General features: G+C 38.9%; 8 protein-coding genes across 11 annotated transcripts; all 8 read right to left on the bottom strand.

Moving 5' to 3' along the window:
* Positions 1 to 385: 385 nt before the first annotated feature.
* On the bottom strand, positions 386 to 1,408 carry LOC17883240 (uncharacterized protein C6G9.01c). 3 transcript variants are annotated; one of them, XM_006288766.2, is made up of 2 exons: positions 1,319 to 1,408; positions 386 to 1,030 (listed from the first exon to the last, which is right to left on the bottom strand). In XM_006288766.2, the coding sequence occupies exon 2, from the start codon at positions 1,010 to 1,012 to the stop codon at positions 542 to 544; it is 471 nt and encodes a 156-aa protein (XP_006288828.1). In that variant the 5' UTR covers positions 1,013 to 1,030; positions 1,319 to 1,408; the 3' UTR covers positions 386 to 541. The 3 variants fall into 3 exon arrangements, with proteins under 3 accessions (XP_006288828.1, XP_023636935.1, XP_023636934.1); XM_023781167.1 differs by having other exon boundaries at positions 1,338 to 1,357; XM_023781166.1 differs by lacking the exon at positions 1,319 to 1,408 and adding an exon at positions 1,159 to 1,289.
* Positions 1,409 to 1,681: 273 nt separating this feature from the next.
* On the bottom strand, positions 1,682 to 3,460 carry LOC17882239 (50S ribosomal protein L19-1, chloroplastic). The gene is made up of 5 exons (XM_006288513.2): positions 3,111 to 3,460; positions 2,491 to 2,640; positions 2,325 to 2,411; positions 2,079 to 2,212; positions 1,682 to 1,931 (listed from the first exon to the last, which is right to left on the bottom strand). The coding sequence occupies exons 1-5, from the start codon at positions 3,336 to 3,338 to the stop codon at positions 1,826 to 1,828; spliced, it is 705 nt and encodes a 234-aa protein (XP_006288575.1). The 5' UTR covers positions 3,339 to 3,460; the 3' UTR covers positions 1,682 to 1,825.
* A 441-nt stretch (positions 3,461 to 3,901) lies between these two features.
* On the bottom strand, positions 3,902 to 5,071 carry LOC17883669 (F-box/kelch-repeat protein At3g04660). Its single transcript, XM_006289181.1, has one exon. The coding sequence runs from the start codon at positions 5,069 to 5,071 to the stop codon at positions 3,902 to 3,904; it is 1,170 nt and encodes a 389-aa protein (XP_006289243.1).
* Positions 5,072 to 6,195: 1,124 nt separating this feature from the next.
* LOC17881349 (F-box/kelch-repeat protein At3g04660) lies at positions 6,196 to 7,359 on the bottom strand. The gene has a single exon (XM_006289075.1). The coding sequence runs from the start codon at positions 7,357 to 7,359 to the stop codon at positions 6,196 to 6,198; it is 1,164 nt and encodes a 387-aa protein (XP_006289137.1).
* A 472-nt stretch (positions 7,360 to 7,831) lies between these two features.
* LOC17882325 (F-box/kelch-repeat protein At3g04660) lies at positions 7,832 to 8,998 on the bottom strand. The gene has a single exon (XM_006286643.1). The coding sequence runs from the start codon at positions 8,996 to 8,998 to the stop codon at positions 7,832 to 7,834; it is 1,167 nt and encodes a 388-aa protein (XP_006286705.1).
* A 3,463-nt stretch (positions 8,999 to 12,461) lies between these two features.
* Positions 12,462 to 14,942, bottom strand: LOC17883106. Of its 2 annotated transcripts, XM_023780537.1 has the most exons (3): positions 14,721 to 14,942; positions 13,743 to 14,631; positions 12,462 to 13,406 (listed from the first exon to the last, which is right to left on the bottom strand). In XM_023780537.1, exons 2-3 carry the CDS (start codon positions 14,262 to 14,264, stop codon positions 12,768 to 12,770), a joined length of 1,161 nt encoding a protein of 386 aa, XP_023636305.1. In that variant the 5' UTR covers positions 14,265 to 14,631; positions 14,721 to 14,942; the 3' UTR covers positions 12,462 to 12,767. The 2 variants fall into 2 exon arrangements, with proteins under 2 accessions (XP_023636305.1, XP_006286517.1); XM_006286455.2 differs by having other exon boundaries at positions 13,743 to 14,942.
* A 427-nt stretch (positions 14,943 to 15,369) lies between these two features.
* Positions 15,370 to 18,807, bottom strand: LOC17881244 (alpha-glucosidase). The gene is made up of 6 exons (XM_006289187.2): positions 18,532 to 18,807; positions 17,693 to 18,399; positions 17,347 to 17,577; positions 16,618 to 17,264; positions 16,115 to 16,538; positions 15,370 to 16,027 (listed from the first exon to the last, which is right to left on the bottom strand). Exons 1-6 carry the CDS (start codon positions 18,780 to 18,782, stop codon positions 15,558 to 15,560), a joined length of 2,730 nt encoding a protein of 909 aa, XP_006289249.1. The 5' UTR covers positions 18,783 to 18,807; the 3' UTR covers positions 15,370 to 15,557.
* A 208-nt stretch (positions 18,808 to 19,015) lies between these two features.
* On the bottom strand, positions 19,016 to 22,923 carry LOC17883841 (clathrin interactor EPSIN 1). The gene is made up of 11 exons (XM_023780535.1): positions 22,750 to 22,923; positions 22,577 to 22,628; positions 22,091 to 22,170; positions 21,899 to 21,977; positions 21,729 to 21,812; positions 21,481 to 21,626; positions 21,176 to 21,397; positions 20,825 to 20,958; positions 20,492 to 20,682; positions 19,892 to 20,297; positions 19,016 to 19,587 (listed from the first exon to the last, which is right to left on the bottom strand). The coding sequence occupies exons 1-11, from the start codon at positions 22,788 to 22,790 to the stop codon at positions 19,352 to 19,354; spliced, it is 1,671 nt and encodes a 556-aa protein (XP_023636303.1). The 5' UTR covers positions 22,791 to 22,923; the 3' UTR covers positions 19,016 to 19,351.
* Positions 22,924 to 23,498: the final 575 nt, after the last annotated feature.

Raw genomic sequence — 23,498 nt, 5'->3', positions numbered from 1 at the left:
GGATAAGGATTTAATTTACACAGTAACTTCGCAGAATCTCTATGACCCGATCTATAGTAAGAGAAGAACCGACAAGTCTGCACCGCCTTCATCTCGTATATGAGAATTGTTCTTCTTCTTAAGATGACTACACAAAAGGTTTAGACTCTTCAGGCCATAATTTCTTTTTCCGGATGAAGAGTGTGCAGACCATAAATTATAATGGCTTTGACAGGCAAGAACACCATGAAGGCATGAACTATACCATCTAGTCGTCAAATTCACCAAATTCAGAAACAAATACAGTTCATGGTGCAAAAGTGCTGGAAAACAAAGTTCCATGTATAGAGAGATCTAGCTACTTTGTGTAGCTAAAAGACAGAGATAATCTTATCAGACAAGGATCAAAATTGGATAGAAAGTAAAATGTATTTTTTTCTCATCATTCAACGAAAACAACAACAAATCTGGCTAACTGAGATCATTCATACACTAATACCAAGACCGAGTTTAATCAACTTTGGCACCAATAAAACAAAGCTTTAAACTGGTTTAAGTAGATCTAGAAGCAACAATTACAGTCAAAGGGACATAAACGAGTACCACCAGAATTGGCCTTGTTGAAACCAATTTCATCTTCCTTGAAGATTTTGAGCCCGTCTATTTTCATCCTGGATTCGCTTCCCGGGTTGTCATCAAGCTCGGTCCTCGTCCTTGTCTGCCTCCTGGGTTCGCTTCCCGGGTTGTCATCAAGCTCGGTCCTCGTCCTTTTCTCACTCTTGGGTTCACTTGCAGGGTTGTTATTAAGCTCCATCCTGTTCCTCCTCCTCTTCTTCTTTGCAATATCTTCATTGGTCTCGGCCCTCTCGGGTGTTTGGACCTTAGGCTTCAACTTAATTCTCTCACCAAAGATGTCTTCAATCTCTTTCCCAAATTTAGCAGGTCTTGGAACTCGCTTGGCTGCTTGTTGCATCGCAGCTCCTTGTGATGGCTTCTTCAAGGAAGAGCTTCTGCTCTTCTTCTTCATAGGCATTTTGATTGCAATACACACCTTCAATAACACAAGTTTCGCAAAATGTAAGACGGTTAACAACTCTGTTCCAAAGAACCAATCTTTTACGAAACCCTGAGATAACTTGAGCTACATCACAATTCACAACACAAGGAATTTGAACTAACCGGAGAAACTAGAGTGTTTCTTCTTAATGTAACGATTGCATATCTTGATTTCGATTCCTAAGCAATTAAATTTCGATTCCCAAATTGAATAATCAGGATTTAGCTAAATTTTCTAGCAATAGACACGGAGAAACCATTAGGGTTTATGCAATATCTTTACCTTTGAGCGTAAAACTTACGATTAGAAAACGAAGCCACACGAAGAAGTTTAATCGAGTGAAATAGGAGCGGCGCGAGTCGAGTTCGTAACCCTTATATTTTAGGGATTTTATTCTAAGGTTTTTTTTTAACATCTATTTTATTTTAAGGTTTCCTATATTTAATTAATAAGGGTATAATAATCGTAGATTCCTAATTAATATTTCTAAGCTAAACCAAATTATAAAGGGAGAGCTATATTATGTTATGTGTTGCTGTTTAAGGTTTATTTAATTATTAAACTGTTTTAATATTTTATTACGTCTTTGAAAAAAAAAATATACTAATATTGAGATGCTGCTAACAAAATTTGAGACAACTCAAAGATAAGCAAACAAAACTTATTAAGAGGATTGAAGAGATCCACCATTACACAAATCCAATATCCAAATCGTCTCCTTAGGGGAGTGTAACTAAAAAAGCCCTCAAAGACATCATTGTTCAGAACAAGATGAATACTGCAGGTGTGCTAATGCTTTTTAAGAGCATTCGTCTTGTCCCTCAGGTAATAAAGCTTGGCTCTTCTTACTTTCTTCTTGTCCAACACCTTAATCTCCCTCAGATTTGGGGAATACCTGTCACCAAACACCCACACTCACTTCAGTATTTTTCAATGACCAAGGTAAATAGAAGAAACAAAAGACATGGTGGGTTTAGTTTATAAGAGTGGCTTTTTAATGGTCATACAAAGTCTGAGAGAGATATTTAAAAAAAGTACTTACAAGGGGAACATGGATTCAACTCCCACTCCAGCCACTAGCCTTCTAATCCTAAATGTTGAGTTAAGACCAGCATTACGCCTTGCTATGACGACACCTTTTACAACTGATACACGCCTCTTGTTCTCAGGCACTTCCTGTTCAAACAAAGTATGAGAAAAGTTTCACTTAGAAGATAAAAGAAGTTTTAATGCCCTTGCCCCAAGAAATAGGTAAAATACATTCTAGGCCAGCTTCAATAGAATTTACCACTTTTAGCTGCACTACGTAACCAGGCTTAATCTGCGGTATCTCCCTATGAGTTCTCACTTCCTCAATTGCCTCCTTGTCGACAATCTGCAGAAGATTGAAGATTGTGACATAGGTAAAAACATGACATGATTTAGCAAAGACAATTGTCGAATTTGAGTTGTACCTGCATTATATGCTTGGCGGTTTTATCAAGGCGCTTAAACTTGATTCTCTGAGGAACATCAGAAGCTAACTCAGGGGATACTTGAGAAGTAGTCTGAACTGAATCTCCAACGGTGGAAAAGCACCTCGATGAATACATCAAGTTTTGTTTCTGCCAACCATTTTCCAAGCAATATAAATTCAGAGAGTGTCAAACACTTAGAAGCCTAATCATCTAGATATCACTGCCACCCCAAAAAAAAAACATATAAGGCAGAACAACTTGTGAAAGCATAAAACTGAGCCAAAGCTGAAAATAAATAACAACAGCACGAAACTGGTTCCTCTATATCTCCATAACTCTAACTACCACACGAGAGAGGCGCAAGTAAAACAGCAAAGAGCTATTGTATATCTAGTGATTGCAATCCCCACATAAAGGCTTTGAGCTAAATTTGATATCAAAAGACGAAATGAGTGGAATCTGTGGCTAAGAGCCTAGTCATCACTATTCAGCAAGAGTAAAGCTTTCGTATTTTCACACAAGTTTGAAACCAATTTGACATAAGATCTCAATTAGCAACCAAACATCCTCTTTCATTTCTACAAAATCCAACACGACAGAATACGAAAGTGGCTTACAGGTACCACCGATGAGGAAAAAGCAGAAGTCTTCAAGGAGCTAATGTGATATGCTGCAGCTGAATCAAAATCCCTGGTAGAACGGAAAGATTCAAACCCAAGGCTCCTCCTCGATTCATTCTCAGCCCAGCTTCCAGAAGAAGAAGAAGAAGTGAAACGAAGCGTGTTGGATACAGAGAAACGGTGCCTCTGAAGCAACAATCTTGTAGTGCTACGAATTGATTGCATTTCTCCGCAAGAGTAATCGATCTATATACGTTGATTATATCCAAATCTGTTGATTTGGATTGGCGGAGCTTTGAGAGAGTGAACCAGCAAAACCCTCGTTAGCTCTTCCAGGGTTCTATTTCTTTTCTTTTTTTTTCCTCCTTTTCTTTATTGGTAATTTGTATATGAACCCCTGATGTTTTTTGCTTTCATTAAATAAACCCCTACATTTGTTGCCTACAACAAGTAAACCCTTCTCATTGAAATTGTTTTTCCTAGCATAATTGTTGCGTTATCTAAGATCTGCTGAGAGCAACTTAACAGAATGAGATAGTAGCAAAAAGATTAAAGTTTCAAATTATGTGTCAAGGATCCTTCTTATGCACTAATTTGATGGAGAGTATATAAGCAAAGAGGATCTTGTTCACTAATAGAAACCCTTTGGAGCATGAAAACACAACCTAGTTCTCTCCAAATAAGAAATACTTAGTTCTAGAGAAAAACTAAAACTTGACTTTAATCAAAACCAGAAACACTGAAACTAGAAAAACCGGCAAGTCATCAAACATACACCTGAACTTGCTTTAGATAATTACAGGACACTCTCCATAATCCAAGAAGACGCTCACAGAACTCAAGTTTTCTCCAAGCCCTTCAATCTCAACACTTCTGGCAATATCTTCCTCGCGATTGTAACTGATAATACGGAACTGGCCGTTGCAATAAGCGACAGGTGAGAATATGAACTCGCCGGAACTAACGACACCTCTGCAACAGAAGCTGTTTCGTCTGTTTCGTCCAGCTAAACCATTCCAAGAAGGAACCACGAGAGAGATCTTTGACCATCTTGCTTTGCCGACATCTTCCAAAACCCACATCTCAAATTCACCCTTTTTCGACTGATTCACTAAAGCCACATGCTTCCTCTGGTAGCTCACCAAATCAAAACCAGTAGTATGAATTTCGACACCAACGGGTAGCTTAACAGGAGTAAACTTTTCCAATCTGACATCAAAGGCCACAACTAAAGATTCCTCTTTATCAGTGTTGGGCCAAGCTCCGTAGTAAACAACACCGTTGCTGCATACCCCTTTGGTTACAGGACAATGCGGAAGCTCACATCTGATCTTTCTCCACGTAGCTTCTTTCTTTTTCGTCTGATCTCCATTCAAAGTGAAAACTTGATGATCTTCGCTCACAATCGGTCCACGAAATTGCAATTCCTGCAATACCGTCATGCACAAGACTTTGTACTCATCTCTAATCGGATCGTATCCGAAGAATCTATGTATTCCTCTTCTCCTAGTTCTGACTTTTGGTAAAACCAAGAACTGGCCCGTGCTAGGGTTCGAAATCACAACCTTCCGCCAATCTTGAACGCAGATCAAGCCGCGTACCGGTGGAGTAATGTCGTAAGTTCGTAAATAGACCCGCTCATCAGGACTCATAGGAATGCTTGATCTACGAGTTTGAGAAGCCTCCTGAGACCGAGATATCGAGTGGAAGAGCCGGATTCTGTCACCGGGAAACGTGAAGAGAAAACGCCGACGAGATAAAGATTGTTTCAGGTACGTATCGATGAAATATTTGCTGCGGATTGTAGAAGACCAGAGCTTCGAGACGACGGTGAACTTCACTAGGGTTTTACTCGGCAGCCTCGCAAGGATCTCTTCGATCAGATCATGAGTTAGAGAAGATGATAAGCCATCACCGTCTCCTTTCTCTGGATCGTTCTTGTTCTTGACCCTCTTCATGGCGAGTCTTTCCTTTCTCTATTTTTCTTTCTTTCTTCCCGGCCAGAAACAAATTTCTAAAACCGTTATATATAGACCAACGAACTTTATATTTGGTTTTGGATTAACAACTTAATTATAATAAATATCTCAGATTGTCAATGATTCATATACCCAATGGGCCTGAATCCTGATTAAAGGTGATATAAAAGACCTTATTTTTTCTGGTTTATTATTAGTTATACTAAACGTGACAGATTTTATTTTTCCTTATTATTGTTATTTCACTTTGGGATGGATATAACGATCACGACAACGAATGTTGGGTTCCTCTGTTCTTCATGAAAGTTGAGTGCTATACGTGGAGAAGAGAGCAGCATACTGATCAAGTAAGTGCTGGTCTTCTTCTGCCACAGGTAAACCCAATCTGTTTCTTATAGACTGCAATGTTGTTAGCTTCTGTTCCAAGCAAGTGAAGTGTCTTTGGAACCCTTTGTTTGCTTCGTCAAAATTTTGTTTGTCTACTGGACTAACATTTGACGAATTGAATCTCAATCTAATGGCCTCCTTCATTTCCTTGATATTCAAGGGACTGTGAATGCTTCTGGTCATGAATGCATATGGTCTTCCTTACTATAAATTTGAAACTTAGACATGAGTTCTTGTACATGTAAGCATCTAACGATAATGAGCTATTCGTATTGATAATTGACTTTACTAGTACAAGAAGTGGTTCACATATAGTCTTTGAGCTAGAAAACAGAAGAATGTGATGAATAATGAAAGAGAGAACCGAAGCAAAGTAGAACAACACAAAGATATAGACATAAGAGATCTTATCTTACATGTTAGCTATGATTCCCAACAATTCACTATCTTTATTATCACGATTATATATGTAACCCTTTAATCTTTAATATAACCCTTTAATCTTTATTTAGCTCCTTTATTCCAGCAGGTGATTCACTCTTTAGGCTTGTTCTCTAATACAGAGATCATTCCAATTCAAGATGAGAAAAAAAGAAAGTGGTTTCATTGTTGAGATCGAGCTTAAGAAGTAAGATCAGAAATCAGTAGACTGGGATATAGTTCCTGGGATCAAAGATGAACTTGTCATCAAACATAGAATACAAATAGACTTCCTTTTAGAGAAAAACAGGACACTCTACATGATCCAAGAAGACTACCACATAACGCGAGTTATCTTCAAGTCCTTTAATCTCAACTCTTGTGGCAATATCTTCCTTGCGATCGTAACTGACAATAAAGAACGGGCACAAAGTCGGATGGAATGGTGAGAATATGAATTTGCTGGAACTAATGGCTCCTCTGCAATAGAATAACAAGCTTGGTCCAAATACATCAATCCGAGAAGGCACCACAACTGAGATCTTTGACCAATCTTGTTTGTCGACATCTTCCAGAACCCACATATCAAATTTACCATTATATGAGTGATTGTGATTCACCAAAGCCACCTTCCCCTGGTAGTTCACCATATCACATTCACCACTACTTATTTCGACACAGTCAGGTAATTTAAATAGAGTAAACTCTTCCAATCTCACATCAAAGCCCACAACTAGAGAACCTCGTTTACTTCTTATATCACTGTTGGACCAAGCGCCGTAATAAATAACACCATTCGCCATACATACCCCATTGGTTGCAGGACAATGTGGAACCTTACATTCGATCATCCTCCACGTAGCTTCTTTCTTCTGAGCGCCTCCACCTAAAGTGAAAACTTGATGCTCCTCGCTCACAACCGGTTCATGTTTGCAAGAAACTTGCAACACCGTCATGCACAAGACTTTGTATTCATCTCTGATAGGATCGTATCCGAAGAAGCTTGATATATGTCTTCTCCTAGTTCTGACTTTTGGTAAAAACAAGAACTGGCCCGTGCTAGGATTCATAATCACCACCTTATTCAAATCTTGACAACAGATTAAGCCGCGCACCGGTGGAGATATATAGTAACCTTCTAACAAGAGCCGCTGATCAAGTCTGAGAGAGAAGCTTGTTGTCGTAGTAGTGCAAGAAGACGGTTTTGCCTCCTGAGAGGCTGAGAGGAAGAACCAGGTGCTGTCACGTTCGAATGAGAAGAGAAAACACGGACGAGTTAGAGATCGTTTCAGGTACAGATCGATGAAATGTTTGCTGCGGATTATAGAAGACCAGAGCTTCGAGACGACGATGAGCTTCGGTATGGATTTAGTCGGCAGTTTCACAAGAATCTCTGCGATCAGATCTTGAGGAAGATAAGGTGATGAGACATCATCGTTCTCCTTCTTAACCCTTTTCATGGCGATTCCTCTGTTTTTTTCTTTCTTCCCGGCTAGTAGTGATTTCTAAAACCGTTATATATACACCAACCAACGAACTTTCTGTTTTGGATTAACAATTTGATTGTCAAATGCCAATGAATGACATACAGCTTATGGAAATTGGGTGAGATAATATATACCCAATGGGCCTCGATGAAGGTGATGCGAGTGACCCATTATTATTTTTTTAGGTTAATTATTTTTAGGAATAAAACGTATTTAAAAATAGTACTCAGTAAAGAAACCAATCATGAGCCAAAACCAAACGGTGAATCATGTAGGATTTAGGTGCACCATACTACCATAGTAATAATTTGATTAGATGGTACTCTTTCATATGAGTAAAACAAAAACTTGCTTTAATCAAGCCAGAGTCACACCAAAAGAGACTGATACAAAAACCAGCAAGTCATCATCAAAAACATACAAAATAGACTTTAATTTGCTTTAATTAGAGAAAAATAGGACACTCTGCATAATCCAACAAGACAATCACAAAACCAAAGTTATCTCCAAGTCCTTCAATCTCAACTCTTGTGGCTATGTCTTCCTTGCTGACGATAAAGAAGGGGCGCACAGTCGGATAGATTGGTGAGAATATGAACTCGTCAGAACTGATAGCACCTCTGCAGTGAAAAAACTCTGGTCCAGATAAACCATCCCAAAAAGGAACCACAACTGAGATCTTAGACCATTCTGGTTTGTCGACATCTTCCAAAACCCACATATTCAACTTATTATGATATGATTGATTTTGATTAACTAAAGCCACCTTCCCCTGGCAGCTCACCAATCCAGAACCACTATCATTAATTTTGACACCAAGGGGTAACTTAACAAGAGTGAACTCTTCCAATCTCACATCAAAGGCCACAATTACAGATCCGTATTTATCACTGTTGGACCAAGCTCCGTAATAAACAACACCGTTCTTCGGACACACCCCTTCGGTTGCAGGACAATGTGGAACCTTACATTCGATCATTCTCCACGTAGCTTCTTTCTTCTTCCCTACACCTAATGTGAAAACTTGATGCTCCTCGCTCACAACCGGTTCATCTTCGTCAGAAACTTGCAACACCGTCATGCACAAGACTTTGTATTCATCTCTTATCGAATCGTATCCGAAGAATCTTGATATTTGTGTCCTCCTAGTTCTAACTTGTGGTAAAACCAAGACTTGGCCCGTGCTAGGATTCAAAACCACCACCTTATCCAAATCTTGACAGCAGATAAATCCGTGTACCGGTTGAGAAACGTTGAAACTTAGTGAAGAGATCCGCGTTTCAATAAGACTCAGAGGAAAGCTTGATAGTCTACAAGTGTAACAACACGGTGCTGCTGCCTCCTGAGTGGCTGAGTGATAGAACTGGACGTCGTCACGGTTGAATAAGAAGAGAAAACAAGGACGAGTAAGAGATCGTTTCATGTACAGATCGATGAACTTCTTGCTGCGGACTATAGAAGACCAGAGCTTCGAGACGACGATGAGCTTCGGTATGGATTTAGTCGGCAACTTCAAAAGAATCTCTTCGACCAGTTCTTTAGATAGATAAGATGATGAGCCATCATCATCGTCTCGTTTCTGTAGATCGTTCTCCTTCTTGACCCTGTTCATGGCGATTCCTCTGCTTTTTCTTTCTTCTCGGCTTAGTACCGATTTCTAAAACCGTTATTATATACCAACGAACTTTTTATTTTGTTTTGGATTAACAATTTGGTTGTCAAATGAATGATATATAACATATGCGCTAATTGGGTGAGAATGAGATAATATAACCTAATGGGCCTCAATGATATAAGTTATGGTGATTGGGTGAGGTAATATTCCCAAATGGGCCTCAATGAAGGTGATACGATAGACCAATTTTATTTCCGGATTTATTTCTAAGAATAAAACTAAATTACTAGTACGGTGTAATTAATCATGAGAACATATAGAATTGTTGCACTTAATTTTTTTTTAATAATTGCGAATTTGCGATGATTTGGATCAAATAAGTTGAAATCCACGGAGCCAAGTTTACAGAATTTGGGTGGAGGTAGATTGATCATGATGATGACTGAATCGGATAAAACACTTTTCAAGGATTTGTTAAACTACGAGAAATCCAACATAGTGTTACACAAAAATCACATTCACATAATATCACAAACACGTAATCTTGTTACACATGTTCCAATACTAATCAAACATTTGATTATTATTCAACGTCTCAAACAATAAAGCTATCAGCTTCTAACTTTGCGCCACAAAAGTCATTAAGTTTCTCTATCATCAAATAAATTCCAAACTCTTTTATAAATGTTGACCAAAATTGGCGTCCATTAAGAAAACTTCCTCCTTGATAATGAAAGCACAAGAGCTTCTTGTTGTCGGTTATTTTTGTCATTCGTCAATTGAATTCACACGCAAACGTGCAATCTTTTTTCAAATCAGACCACAATTTTCCAAAACAACGTCAAGGTCAAGGTCGTTTACACAGGAAAACGAGTACTTCTCCTAATGCTTTAAGAGAACAGGGGACATGGGACACTTGTACGCTAATTTCATTTGAAAACTCTTTATACAATGCACAATCTTTTAACCCCACTACTTCAAAGTTCTATACCAAGAAGAACCACAAATGTGATTGGTTAAGCGAAATTGAACCGCGCACTGGTTGGGCAATTTTTTTAATGTAATTGCAGCTTCATTGATTAAAAAGCATGTATTGACAAATACTGGTTTCGATTTCAAAATGTCAGGTTCCGTGTGTTGTTTACTCTTTCACCATTTGTTGCGAGCTTTGTTTAGAATCAGTTCCATTTCCACCAGAATACAATTTTTGATTCTCAATTAGATCATAAAAGTTAGCTTTTGAGTTACAGCATTTTACTTGGGTTTTGGAATGATTCGATTTGTAACGCGTTGGAATATATTCCGATTTATAAAATTCTCAACTACTCTGTGTAAGCATATTCTCATATTAATCTGTGAAACACGAGAAGAGAGAGAGAGAGAGAGAGAGATTTAAGAAGGGAAATCCATAAATATATAAATAAATAGAATAGATTCAATATATCATATCAAAAAGGGCCATAATCCCACAACTCTAAAACCACCACAATACCCAGAGATAATATCATCCTCAATACATATATGAAGATTATAATATAGAAGAAGAAGATAGAAAAGAGAGCCAAGTAAGAAATGAGATCTATAGGCTTCGGAATACACACGAGAGACGAATAATGATGAATGGCCTATACTCCCCAAGATATATTAATAATAATCATAAACTGCAAAAACAATCTCTGTACGAAACCACCATCACAGTAAAGCTTAGATCCGAAGAGCAGAGCCGAAGACAAGAGCCGCCACTGCTGCTACTCCAGCTGAGACGAACGAAGCTGAGATCGCGCTAGATCCGGAAGTAGGACTTGGTGCTGGGGCTTCAGACTGAGCCGTAGCCACGACGGAGATGATGACCAACACGAGAGCAACGATTGAAGCCTTGGAGAACGCCATTTCAAAAGAGTTTTAAAGTTGAGAGTGAGAAAGAGAGAGATGTGTGTGTATGTGAATGAAGAAGAGAGAGGAGGCTAGGGTTCTTTGAATATTTGGTTTTCTAAAATGAAATGTGGTGACGAGTTTATAAAGAGGTGGAGCTGCCCGGTTTAGTTGGTTTAGCTGCCCTGATTTTTCCAGCTGGAGTATGAATAATCGACGGTTGATATTGCTCCCACGCAATCACTGAGATTTCGACAGGTCATCTTTCTTCCGTTACGGCGCCGTTCGCGAGGATATTTTTGTCTCGAACGCTCACACTTGGCGCGTGCATCTAACTTTCTGGACTAAAAAAGACGCAACGGTCTTGGTAGAGGTTTTTGTTTGTTAGTCACGGCGCGTGGAGAATGTTTGATGAGCTGTCAATTTTTTTTTAACAGTGACGGAAAAACGCGGTTCCGTGAAGGAAACGGCCAAGATGCGCAGACTTGTATTTGTATTTGTATTTGTATTTGGTTGGGAGTAAAGAAGGGACCATTTTATTTGGTGAGCACATGGGGTTCGTGTAACGGCTAATGTTTTTCCTTTATAGAAAAGAGCTTCTTTAAAAAACAAATAACGTCGACAGAAGAGGTAATAAAAATTGTTTTTTCTTTGGTTTCTCGAAGCAATGTTTGATTAATGTACTTTAAACTGGTATTGGTGAACTGTGTGTTTTTTTTTGTTTGGTAAACAAACGAAGAACAATGTGCTAATCTTTCTTTTTCCTTATCATGGAAGATTAATGCGATATTGAAAAGAGTAGACAAATATATAATTAATAACTATATTATAATGTTTTCTAATAGTATTATGAGAATTTGTCAAAATTGTCTTGTTTTTCAATAGTTATTAATAGCATCTAGACCATATAGATTTGTTTTTTATATAATTTTGAGAATAATGTGAGCCAACTTAGTTGAATGGGTGGACATCACATTTCTTAGAAAAAGTCAGTTTGAAGAAAATATTTGAAATTATTTTTGTTCAGAACTAAAAAAAAAAGTTGAAAATATTTTCATTATAAGTTTTTATATACAATAAAAAATTGGTGGAATGTGTGTGGAATTTCTTTTTATCTCAGAGAATATATTCCAATAAGATGATATAGAATTGAATTTTGAGACCTTCTTTTTCCATAAATGAAACCTTTTCACATACTTTATTAAACTTTGCAATTGTTTAAAGAGAAAGAGAAAAAAAGACAGATGGTAGACGTTGGCAGGCTCTTGAGGGTTTCGAGAACCTTCGATTAGGTGTAAAAGTGTGTTCTCCACCTGGCTCTGGTTTGTTCCCATTGTCATTTAGTTATCTAGTCTACTGGTTTCACATTCTAAGCAATATCTTGGTCGGTAAGCAATTTTTCTTTCTTTCTTTCTTTCTTTTTAGTTTGTAGGTCGGTAAGCAATTTACCAAGACTAAGATTACTCTATATACATATCCATGTTAAGAAAGGTTTGTTCGTTTTTCTAACCTGATTCAAAATGAGTTAGAGACGATAACATTAGAAAAAACATTAGACAAACAAATCTGATTCAATGACACTTGCGTATATATAATAAACCTGTCCTATTTCGTGCATCGGACAACTAATGTTCCAAGACTATCCGGAAGAAAAAATGATCTATGCATAGCATAGTAGTAATTCTTTAAAAATATAAAGTTACATATGACTTGGCTCCTGTTGTGGTTGAGCAACCTAGAGTTCTCTCTACTAATACCTCATTTCTTCCCAACTTACATCACAACAAACAAAATAAAATAATATCGGCGTATAATCTCCCATAGAATCCATTATCTCACCCATTCCGTGTTCTCTATTTGATGTCTAAGAGGTTCAGAGACATTACTAAACTACTCAAAATCCAAGAATCTTCGGAGAAATGCTAAGCAAAGGCTCCAGAGCACTCGGAGCAAACTTCCTCGCAAAAAGATAGCACATGGAAGTGTTGCGCCCATTGTAAGTGCAGTTTCTTCCATCAAAGATCTTTACAAAGAAATTCTCTGTAACGTCAGATCGCCCAAACGTGGCAGGGTGGGGCCCTCCCCTCGACCAGTCCACCCATGTCAAGCTCCGGTTAGCCAAGACCTCTGGTTTCTCAATTGTCAGCATTGTCGGGAAGTAATGCTCGTCCACATAGCAAGCGGGTCTGCAAAACTCTTTGAATTTCGGGTAATACAATGTGTCTTTGACAATGGTAGCTGCTAGGTCCCTGTTAATCTCAAACCATTGAGACCCTTTTCGCCATTTGGTAATGGGGACTTCTGGTTCCATGTTCGAGTTATAGCGGCCGCGCCCATACGGTCCAGGGTCATCAAAAGCACCCATGAAGCTGTGTTTTGATCGGCTTAAGTAGCTGTAGATGGTTGTGAAGTTGTAGAGTGGAATGCATGACTCTGAGACTAGAATAAACCATTCGTTGGAGATATCAAGCAGCGCATTGGCGAGAAGCCGCTTCTCTGCATCACACATGGACATTCTCCCCCATTCTGCAACCTGCACAATGATACAACAATAAAATCAGATACATAACCAATTAGATTCAAAGCAATCTGAAGAACTGCTTGAACAAAAGGCTACTAAAGAAACCACCAATTTGATTCTAGAGTTATATTTTCTGATAGTTTATGTGATTGGTAATCCAACTAATCACTTAATCAACAATAATACTTCAAGAGCGATGACTACATGGCATCCAAAAAGGCTGTATGGAGTAAATACGCAATGCCAAAGAGGCTTCTATAGAAACCAAGTTTGGTCCAGGAGCTCCAGTTTCTCATACCATATGAAACTGGTATCCATGTAAACAGAAGAGAAATAAAAGAACCAGACCTGGCTGGGTATCTGCCTCCGGTGGAAAACAGAGTTAGCTGGAAACTTGGCTGTAAAAGATGGGTGTGGATGAAGGTAAACCGAGTAAAGCCCATTGTGACCCTTGAAAAACCTCTCCCAAAGCAAAGCAAGCGGCAAGGGGCCTTTAGTCAAGAACATAAACGCAATCTTTGGAACCCTTTTAAAGGGATATTCTTTTCTCCGAGGCCAAAAAGAAGCGCGCCAAAGGAGCTCTTCGTCGCTCATATTATGCATCAGAACAGCAGGAGGTAGTATCCATTGACTAAAACCACTGGGTTCATCCTCACGGCATGGCACAAAGCTCGAAGTCACTGTGGTCACTACACTTTGTATTCCAGTATACTTGATAGTAGATACACTAATGATGAAGACAGTAATAGCAAAAGCAAGAAAAAAGCCTAGCAGAAGAAGCAGCTTCGAAGGAAATGCCTTGTACTGCCCTGTTCTAACCGTGATTCCAGTTTCTTTCCCTTCTTCCAACTGTACAACCCTAGTCTGCATCTCTATAGTTTCTAAAACAACAGGTATTTGCAGATTCTGATTCTGCTTCTAACTTGAATCTGAATCAACTAAGCCTACACACGTGAATAAAACTGTGGCAAAATCAAAAGTCAACAATTGCTCGCTCGTAAGATCCTAAAACTAAGAACTCCAGATCTCCTCCGCTAATCACGAGACCTTTACCAGCAGGACAGAATCAGAAAAATCGGCAAAATTTCCAAATACAAATCCACGAAATCGAAAGCCGCAGCATACGGAATCGATAGTATCTAGTTGATCCAGTCACTAATTCCTTCACCGGACAAGCTAATTAAAGAAACTAGGATCTAGAGCCGAGCTAATTTAGGAAACTTACTCCATTGCAAGTCTGCACAGATACAGGAAACGAATCTTCACGAAAAGAGGCAAAAAAAAACAAAAGAAAAAGCAGGGGAACAATCCACGTGTCGAGCTTACAGGGAAAAAGTAAGAATCAATAATGCGAAGATGACGGAGAAGCACTGAGAAGAAGTTACGAATCCGTGAGGGAGAGAGAGAGAGATAATGGATGGAGAGGAGAAGACGGTATTGATTGAGAAAAGTAATGTGAGGAAGACGCCGAAACTGTTTTTGCGTACTAGACAAGACCGCTGTTGTACCGTCGACTCTTTTTTGTGTGTGTGTGTGTATATTAGAATGGGACCATAACATTCATTTTTTTTCTTCTTCTGGTTTGGTAATTAATTTTAAACGCGTTTAAGGATATTTATCAACCAATAAGGATAATTTCGAATTGTAATTTGTAAGTTTATTATGTTAATTAATTATTTTGAAATTTGAGTTAACGAGGTCAATGACAATTAGTGAGAATTCAGAAAAATTGTGGGCACAAACATGGCGGTATATTAGCAAAAGGAAAAAAGTGGTCAAAGTGGCACAAATATGCTCCTCTCTTTTGACAAAAAAAAATAAAAAATAAAAAATAAAAAAATATGCTCCTCTCTTTTTTTTTTTTTTTTTTTTTCCGGCAAACCCCACATGGCAACATGTGCAGATGGTTCAAAAATTTTGAAGACTGCAATTTGGTTGATTTATAATGAACAGAAAATACTAACGAAGTGAAAAGGAGAAGGGAAAAATACAATATTTATGATACACGAATTTTGAACCTGGTATGTATCCTTCTGTACAATAATACAAAGTAATTGGATCGCATGACATTATTCTTAAATCTTTATATATCACTCTTCTTTACACCCTTTATTCATTAAGCATCCAGAGTTTATATCATCAATATTTGGGTTTAGTACTTGTTCAAGTCAATTTCAATCTCATCTCGAACTTCTTCCCAACAAGCAACGACAGCTTTGAAACCTCCACACTGAGAAACCTCGGATCATCATCGTCCATAACCGTTTTGATTAGCGAGATTCTCGGACTTCTCAATCTCTCACCTGTCCTCACCTCGTACGTTTTCACGCTCTCTACGTTCTCGAACCCAACAAATGTCACTTTCCCTATGCTCCATTTCATTCTCGAAGCGTACTCTGGGTTCACCACTTCTGATCTCAGTACCACCGATTTCCCTGTTACGTAGCACCGGAACTTCACGAGAGTCCAATCACGGTTTCCTCCTCCCTCTCCCATCTGTATCTTTTCCCCGTCATCCAGAAACAGTTCGCCGGATATGTTCTCAAGCCGGCTGGCTACAACTAGAAGCTCATACGGTGTCTTTCTGGCGTCTCTAGTTGTCATTGCCTCTCCTTGCATAGCCACAATACTACCTATTTACAAGTTAAACCAAAATCTGTTCAAGCTCAACTCCAGTTTCATTTCAGAAGTAGCTATCAAAGAACATACTATTTAATTACCTTCTCGAACATGAACGTTCACGTGATCTGCGGGAGTGTCAAGCCTAACGTGCTTGCCAGAAGCTCCACCGACGGCAAATGAATAGTTAAAAAGATCAAACCAGTTTCCGGCAGGGAAATATGCATCTACCGTCAGCTTTCCTTGCTCCAGCGCCGGAGAAACCATTATGCTTTTACCGATCAAGAACTGTGAATCAATTTCGTAAGTGTTAGTGTCTTGAGGGAACGAGAAGAAGAGTGGTCTCACGATCGGGATGCCGCTAACGTGAGCCTCATACATCAGTGTATAGAGATGTGGGAGCAGTCTCATACGGAGGCCGAGAACCTTTCTTGCAGAAGAAGCAACAGACTCCCAGAGGTATAATTCTTGTCTGGCGGTATTAAGGGACGAATGGTCTCTTGCAAAAGGGTAAAAAGCTCCAAGCTGATAATCTAAGAGCAAACGTTAGATTACGAACTCAGGAAAAAGTCTACAGGTTGTGTCTGAGAAATAATCACTCTACCTGGATCCATCGACGACATAGTTCCTCGGTGGTATCATGTGAGAAACCACATATATCAGCTCCAACCATAGGAATCCCAAACAGACCAAAGTTGAGAATTCCAGGGATTGAGTAAGCCAAATCCTCCCATTTTGCAGCATTATCACCAGTCCAGTGAGCCGTGTACTTTCCGGAGCTTACAAACGTGGATCTCGACAAAACAAATGGTCTCTTTCCCATTACATCCACTATAGCCTGGTGAGTGGCTTTAGCTTCCAACAGGCCATACAAGTTATGCGCATTGTATTCACTAACGTTTCCAAAATGGATAGCTGTTGCGGGAACTGTCTTGTTGTTTATTGGCGCGTTGTCCCCAAAATTGTTAATCTTGTAAGGAGGATCATCGAGTGAAGATCCAGGGGTTAGAGGTGAAGTTATGAAATTTGATAACTCATTCATGTCAATCCACAGACCATCCAAAGGGAGAATGTCCTGGAAAATCTTGATTTCATTGCTCCAGAAAGTTGCAGCAGCTGGATTCAAGAAGTCAGGGAAGTATACTTTTCCGGGCCAAACCTCACCGAGATAAGGCTCACCATCTCGCTTTATGAAAACATCTGCTTCCATCCCTCTATTATAAGTCCCGTAAGATCTGTTCACACCAATACCTACACGTAAACCCAATATTTTCATCTTGTAAAATCAATTTGTTAAAGACTCTACAGACAAGAGATAGTATATGGTTGTTACCGGGATCCAAGATCAGCACGTATTTCTGACCACTCTTATGAAGTGTATCCACAAATGATTTCATCTTGTCCTCTGGGAAATTTACGGGGTCCAAAGTGAAGTCTTTGTAGCCGTCCATGTAATCAATGTCTGTCCACATAACCTCAAGAGGTATTCTAGCTTTTGCATATCCATCAACTACAGATTCGAGGTCTGAAACATTCTTGTAGCCATACCTACATTGGTGAAATCCTTCACAAAATCAAAGCAAAACGCACATCTCAATCCACACAAACAAGTATATTATCTGATAATGCTATGGACTAACTTTTAAGCAAACAAAATGCAACAGCACAATGTCTCTTACCAAATGACCAGTAAGGCATAGGAGCAGGTCTTCCAATAAGCTCTGTGTACTGATTCATCACCATTTCAGGTGATGGTCCAGCGAACACATAGAGATCAATGACTCCTCCGATCACACTGTAAGTAATCCGATGTCCTTCATACTTCACATCCATTCCATTGCTGTTCAGCAACAAAACGCCGTGAGTCGTCCCTGCTTCGTCATGACCGTTTGATCCTCTTACATCCATGTAAAACGGGTGCGATCCGTAAAGGTTAACATCCGGATTCTCGCTACCGATGTCGGCGTTCCACATAGTCATAGTATCACCCGGGATTAGCCTGAACGATCGCTTGGTTTGCTCCCCGAGACCATACAGATTCGATCTGTTTTCCGGTAACGCGGAAGATAGTTGAAGGAATTGGTCTTTGAAGATGAAGTAAGTGCTCGGATCTGATTGATCCGGCGAAGTGTCGAAGAGGATATCGCCGGAGGAGCGTCGGGTGACGGAGAAACCGAAAGGCGTGGTGTTGTGGAGTGTGAAAACTAAGTCCGATGATGGATCTGTTAAGAAATTGCTGTCCGGCGAGTTTCCTCCGTCTACTTCCTCCGTTACGAAACGGCGAGGAGAGTGGTTTCCGGCGCGAGGAATAACATTTTCCGGTATCTCCCATCTTTGTTGACTAAAATCTGTGATTCTGATTCTCAAACGCTCACTCGTCTCCAAGCTGCACATATAATATATACCAAACAATCATAAAACTTTCCTTAATTATCGCACATTTAAAATAACTTTAAAAAACTTGCCAAATTAGATATATTGCTAAGAGTGAGAGAAGAACGGAGAAGATTATAAGGACCTGGCATGAAGACTAAGCGATTTCACATCCGGTGCGTAAACGGACGACGGTTTGATCAGGTCAAGATTCGCCGTCAAAAGCTTCTCATTGGAATCAACAGCCACTGATCTAACGACGTAGCCGTATCCTACTACTGTGGTTTCTTCTTCTAGTACAACCTGTGAGCTTCCATGTAAGGGTGAAGCTAAACTCGTGGAGCAGAAGACGACAACGACGAAGACGATATTGGTAAACCAGTGAAGAGATGACATTTTTTATTTTTGTGTTGGACTAGTTTTTTTTCTTTCTTTCTGTTCCAATTTAATCATTTTCTTTGTAAATAAGATTAACCTATATTTTAAGTCATTCGTGACAAGTTAACTAAATAGTGTAATAAGATTAGTCTTAAACATAATCATTAAGATATGAACTTACGTCAATGTGTACGCAGTTTCTGAATAAAATCAGAAAACATAATTAAGAAGAACGTTGGAGTCTCTTTGGATTAAGAATCACACACGATAGCAAAAATCTTTGAAGAGTCGGACGAGATACTCAGATACATTTATTTTGTATGAACAAAACAAAACTTAAACCCAATAATAATACTCTCTTATCAAAAACCATAGACAATTCTTATCTCTTCTTATCTCTCATTTAAACCCAAAGTAAATGCCACAACAACAATGGCACATCAGCCACCGACCAGATCGTCTCATGAATGAAGTGCAAGAACAACAAGCCAATTAAAAAAAAATATTACTTAGATTTCCAGTATTGAATGTAGACTCAAACCTGATATGCCTTTTCCGTCTCAATACGAATATCCCGGACAAATTCACTACTTAAAGCCTCCAGATTGGTAGTTTTGGTTACTGAGGCTGGAGAAGAAATCATCTGAGATATCATGTGCTTGTTGTTGCTGCTGCTGCTGTGTACTGTATAGACCAGTTTTACCGAGCCCTGATCCTGCACCCATGGACCAGCCTGAGTAGTACGAAGCAGCAGATGCTTTGTTACCTTCATCATTGCTCAGACCACCCACCACGCCCACATCAGCTAGAGAAGCTTTTTTGGCTGATTACAAGGAAAACCAAATAGTCAGGACTGAGATCGCACTTAGAAAGTTAAACCCGACCATTTATTTGTCTTGACACAATGCAAAGTCAAGGTACATGGTATTGAAATTCTATATGACCGAAGAAGTTTGAGTGGTTTAATCAACTATTTGACAATTCGTTGGAATGTAATTGACCAACTATACCTGTTCAGTTTTATCTGCATCTAATGAGAAAAATACAATTTTCTTAATAGTTCACTACCACATACTAGTGCATGGCACATGATAGAGTTCTGGATGAAGGGGGAAGTTTTGACTTACGAGCAGTTAGATTGAGATCAATCAGTCCACGGCTCAGAGAATTTGCCCAAATTCCAGATTTCACTTGGAAAGGATCTTTCTTTTGCAAGTGTTGTGGCTTCGAGTCTGCCAAAGACATCGGGCTTGTAGTGTTTGCTGCACTCCCTTGTACATTTGGAGCCTGTGGACCTGTAGAGGCTGAAGCCGAGTGGGAAGTGAAGGCACCAAAAGGATCAGATCCATCAAAATTATCCATTGGAACTGCAGCAAATGGGTCAACAATGTTGGGAGTGGTCATAGACTCAGGTTTAGATATATTGGCTTCTGGGCGTGCAATGGATTCGGGAGATGCAAAAAGATCAACTGTCGGAGGAGCTGAAGAAACTGTGACAGAAGGTTCAGACGCAGAGAAAAGATCAACTTCTTTCTGTAGAAACAGACATGGGGAGACATATCAGTCTATGATTCAATAGCACAATTCATAATGACGCGTTATAACTTCAACAACGAAAACTGAGCATGTTTGTCAAGCAGTGCAGAATTGAATCAGATAGAACGTTAATAAGGAAATTTTCATTTGTTTAAAGCCTTATACTAGCTTAGATGGAAGAAGTTGCCCACCGGTGACTGTGAACCAAATCCTGTTCCCTGAGCCGAGGCTGATACAAAAGTTGCATCAGCAAACAAGTCCGCATCTTGAAATTTCTCGTTGTTGTTGGTGGTGGATGTTTCTGTTGGCCCAGAATCCAAGAGGTCACCAATCAGATCTCCTCCAAAAAGGTCCACTTGGTTAGCACTGCCTGCGGCTGGCTCTGCCAAAACGAAACCGATACAGATAAGACATGACTTTCATCTATCATATATACATGTTGTTCCCTATAAGTTATCAAACTAATTAAATGTCCAATAAATGATAAACAATCTGAAAGCTCAGCAGTCTAGAAAAAAACATACTATTGCTGGAAGTTCCACGTGGATCAAAATCATCAAAATCATCATCGTTGTTTGAAGGTGCTGCAGACACATGTGAACTATACTTGGCAGAGTCGGGTGACTTTTTTCCAGTGGATAGATTATCATGGTCCGTGCTGCACATTCAAAATTGAACTAAATTGAGCAATAATGAAAAAGTAAGTTACTCTACATCAGAAAAAAAAAAACACAAAATGAGTCGTAAACGAAAACAGAAACAAGAAGATAAAAGGAAACAAGCAGCCTCATCTGGGAAATAAAACTCACAAATTGAAATATATTCAAAATCTGTAACGAACGTAACATCAGAAATGAAAGGGGTTGACATAAAACCTGCCATAGCGTGAAAAACTCTTCTTTGAAGTAAAGCCTTGCTCGTCACTTTTAACACCGCGCCTTGACTTTTGAAAAGACTCGTAGTCATTTTTGTCTTCTCTGGAATCCCTATCCTTGTAGCTGTCATAATTGCTTGAACCACTTTGAAAACTACCACCAAATGATGCTGAAGCTGAACCAGATTTATATGTTATCCCCGTGGATGAGAGTCCAACGTACCTGATTGGAGGCAACATAACCCGATAAATGCAACGTTTAAAGAAGAAAAGGCAAACCGAATATGCAGTTGTATAAACACTAACTTGTTACGATTTGCTATTGCTTTGTCTCTGATTTCTGAGATTTTCTCTTTATTATTCAAGAGAGCGACTATGTTTTCTGCCTTCTTTCTCACATTGATGCCCACATCTTTTCCATTTGGTTCAACATACTCAAAACTCGTGAGAGACTACATGGATGGCAAATCACAAAACAAACACCATGTCAATAGAAAAATTACAATATCCACCCTGAGAGAACCAAAATCAGTGTGTAAGAAAGATAAACTGACAGATATTTGGTAAGTATGCTCAATAATCTCATCAACAGCTCGTTCCGATCCATTTGAAATCAGATAATCGATGACAGCTAATGCCTGGTAGACAAAAAAAACTCAGGTTACACTAAAAATATATACAGTAAACTTCCAAATACTGCAAAAACGTCAAGAAGATTTTTCACCTTGTAGACATATCGCCAATCTTTTCCTGTCTCAGTAAGTCTAGTCCACAAAACACTCATAACCATCTGGCACTCCGAGCTAATCATATTCCAAACGCACATGTTAAGCATTTTAAAATCAAAACTCTTACCGTGTAAAATCATACCCAAAAAAAAAAAGGACTCATGAAAGAAAATGAAGGCAGAGATTACAATTTCTTCGTGGCCTGTGCTATCTCTGCCAATGCAGTACCATGGGGACCCCAAGGCTCATTATCCGTAGCATCCAATACCTGTACTAAACATAGACACAGGAGTCGAAATGAACAAAGTGAAATTGAAGACATGATGAAACTGAGAATCCAGGAAACGAGGATATAAACATCAACACATAACTTAAACCTTACAAAACTACAATACGCATAGCCACCAACTTAAACCTTACAAAACTTATCTAATATAAACATCAACGCTCAAGCTTAAATTGTATATTCATTGAATAGGAACTCGAGATTTCTTAGTCCCAAAGGTGGATCTAATCTCGGATACAGCATCCGGAAACAGAAACGTAATAAATCGAGCTCAGCTGTTGAGGACTAGTAACTCTTTACTTCGCAGAGACATCATGATTCTAGCTAACACTAGAGAAAGTTCTCAATCATTTTGCACATATAATAGATACGAATCAAATGAATTCACCTTCTGCTCCATCTCAGGGACCTTCAAAACTTTCAGATTCACCTCCCTCTTTCTGAAATTGAAAACTCAACGAGATCAGTCGGCAAAAAAAAAAACGATAAAACCAAAAAAGATCTACGGATTTGGATCGAAATCGAAGAAGGAGAATAGACAAGACGAAACGGCAAACCCACATCTCTCGAACCGTTTGATCGAAGACCTTCATGAAATCCATTTTTGAATTCGCGAAAATGTTAAGAACAGAGAAACGAAAGCTGGCAAAATTTGGGTGCGAGGAGAAGTTTAGATCTGATCAGGGAAAGATGAGCTCGTCTTTGTTTTGTTTTATGAGTTTTTTTTTTTTTTTCCCTTAAGGAAAAGTAATCACAACAACAACAACAAAAAGTGGCACCTAGAAACCGAATTTTCGCGTAATTGTGTTTTTTAAGCCGTAAAAAAAAATTAACTGTGAATTTATTGGGTAACTCTCGAGCTGACCGTAGCTGATCCGCATCATCCGAAACTCATGGCCGTATTGGGTGGTTTTCTATTACCCCTTTGGATCATCATCCTTGTTTTTTTTTTTGGGGTCATTTAAAAGAATTAAGAACCACATTGTCCACGAACCATTCAATGTATAAGGTGATTAGTTAGAAACTTAGGACAATGTGATTTGGTTCTTTCTGTGATTTGTTAGGACAATGTGATATGATAAGACGATTAACCAAAATCATTTTCACTTGTTTTGCGTTTGTATCCTTTGAAGCGTTTCATCGTGTCCATAAGTTCTCTCATTCCATTCCATTCCATTAATACAAAGAGCATTAACATAAGATAGATTTTGGTTACGGAGAACGGGATAAGTCAAATTTGTATCCAAATATACTAAGACAACGACTAGGCAAAAATAACCCGGTTGGATACTGGTCAGATAAGATCATAG

Source organism: Capsella rubella, unplaced genomic scaffold (genome assembly GCF_000375325.1).
Source record: "Capsella rubella cultivar Monte Gargano unplaced genomic scaffold, Caprub1_0 scaffold_6, whole genome shotgun sequence".
Lineage (NCBI taxonomy): Eukaryota > Viridiplantae > Streptophyta > Magnoliopsida > Brassicales > Brassicaceae > Capsella > Capsella rubella.
The sequence above is the reverse complement of the archived record's forward strand: the minus strand, read 5'-3'. Positions and strand labels throughout refer to the sequence as shown.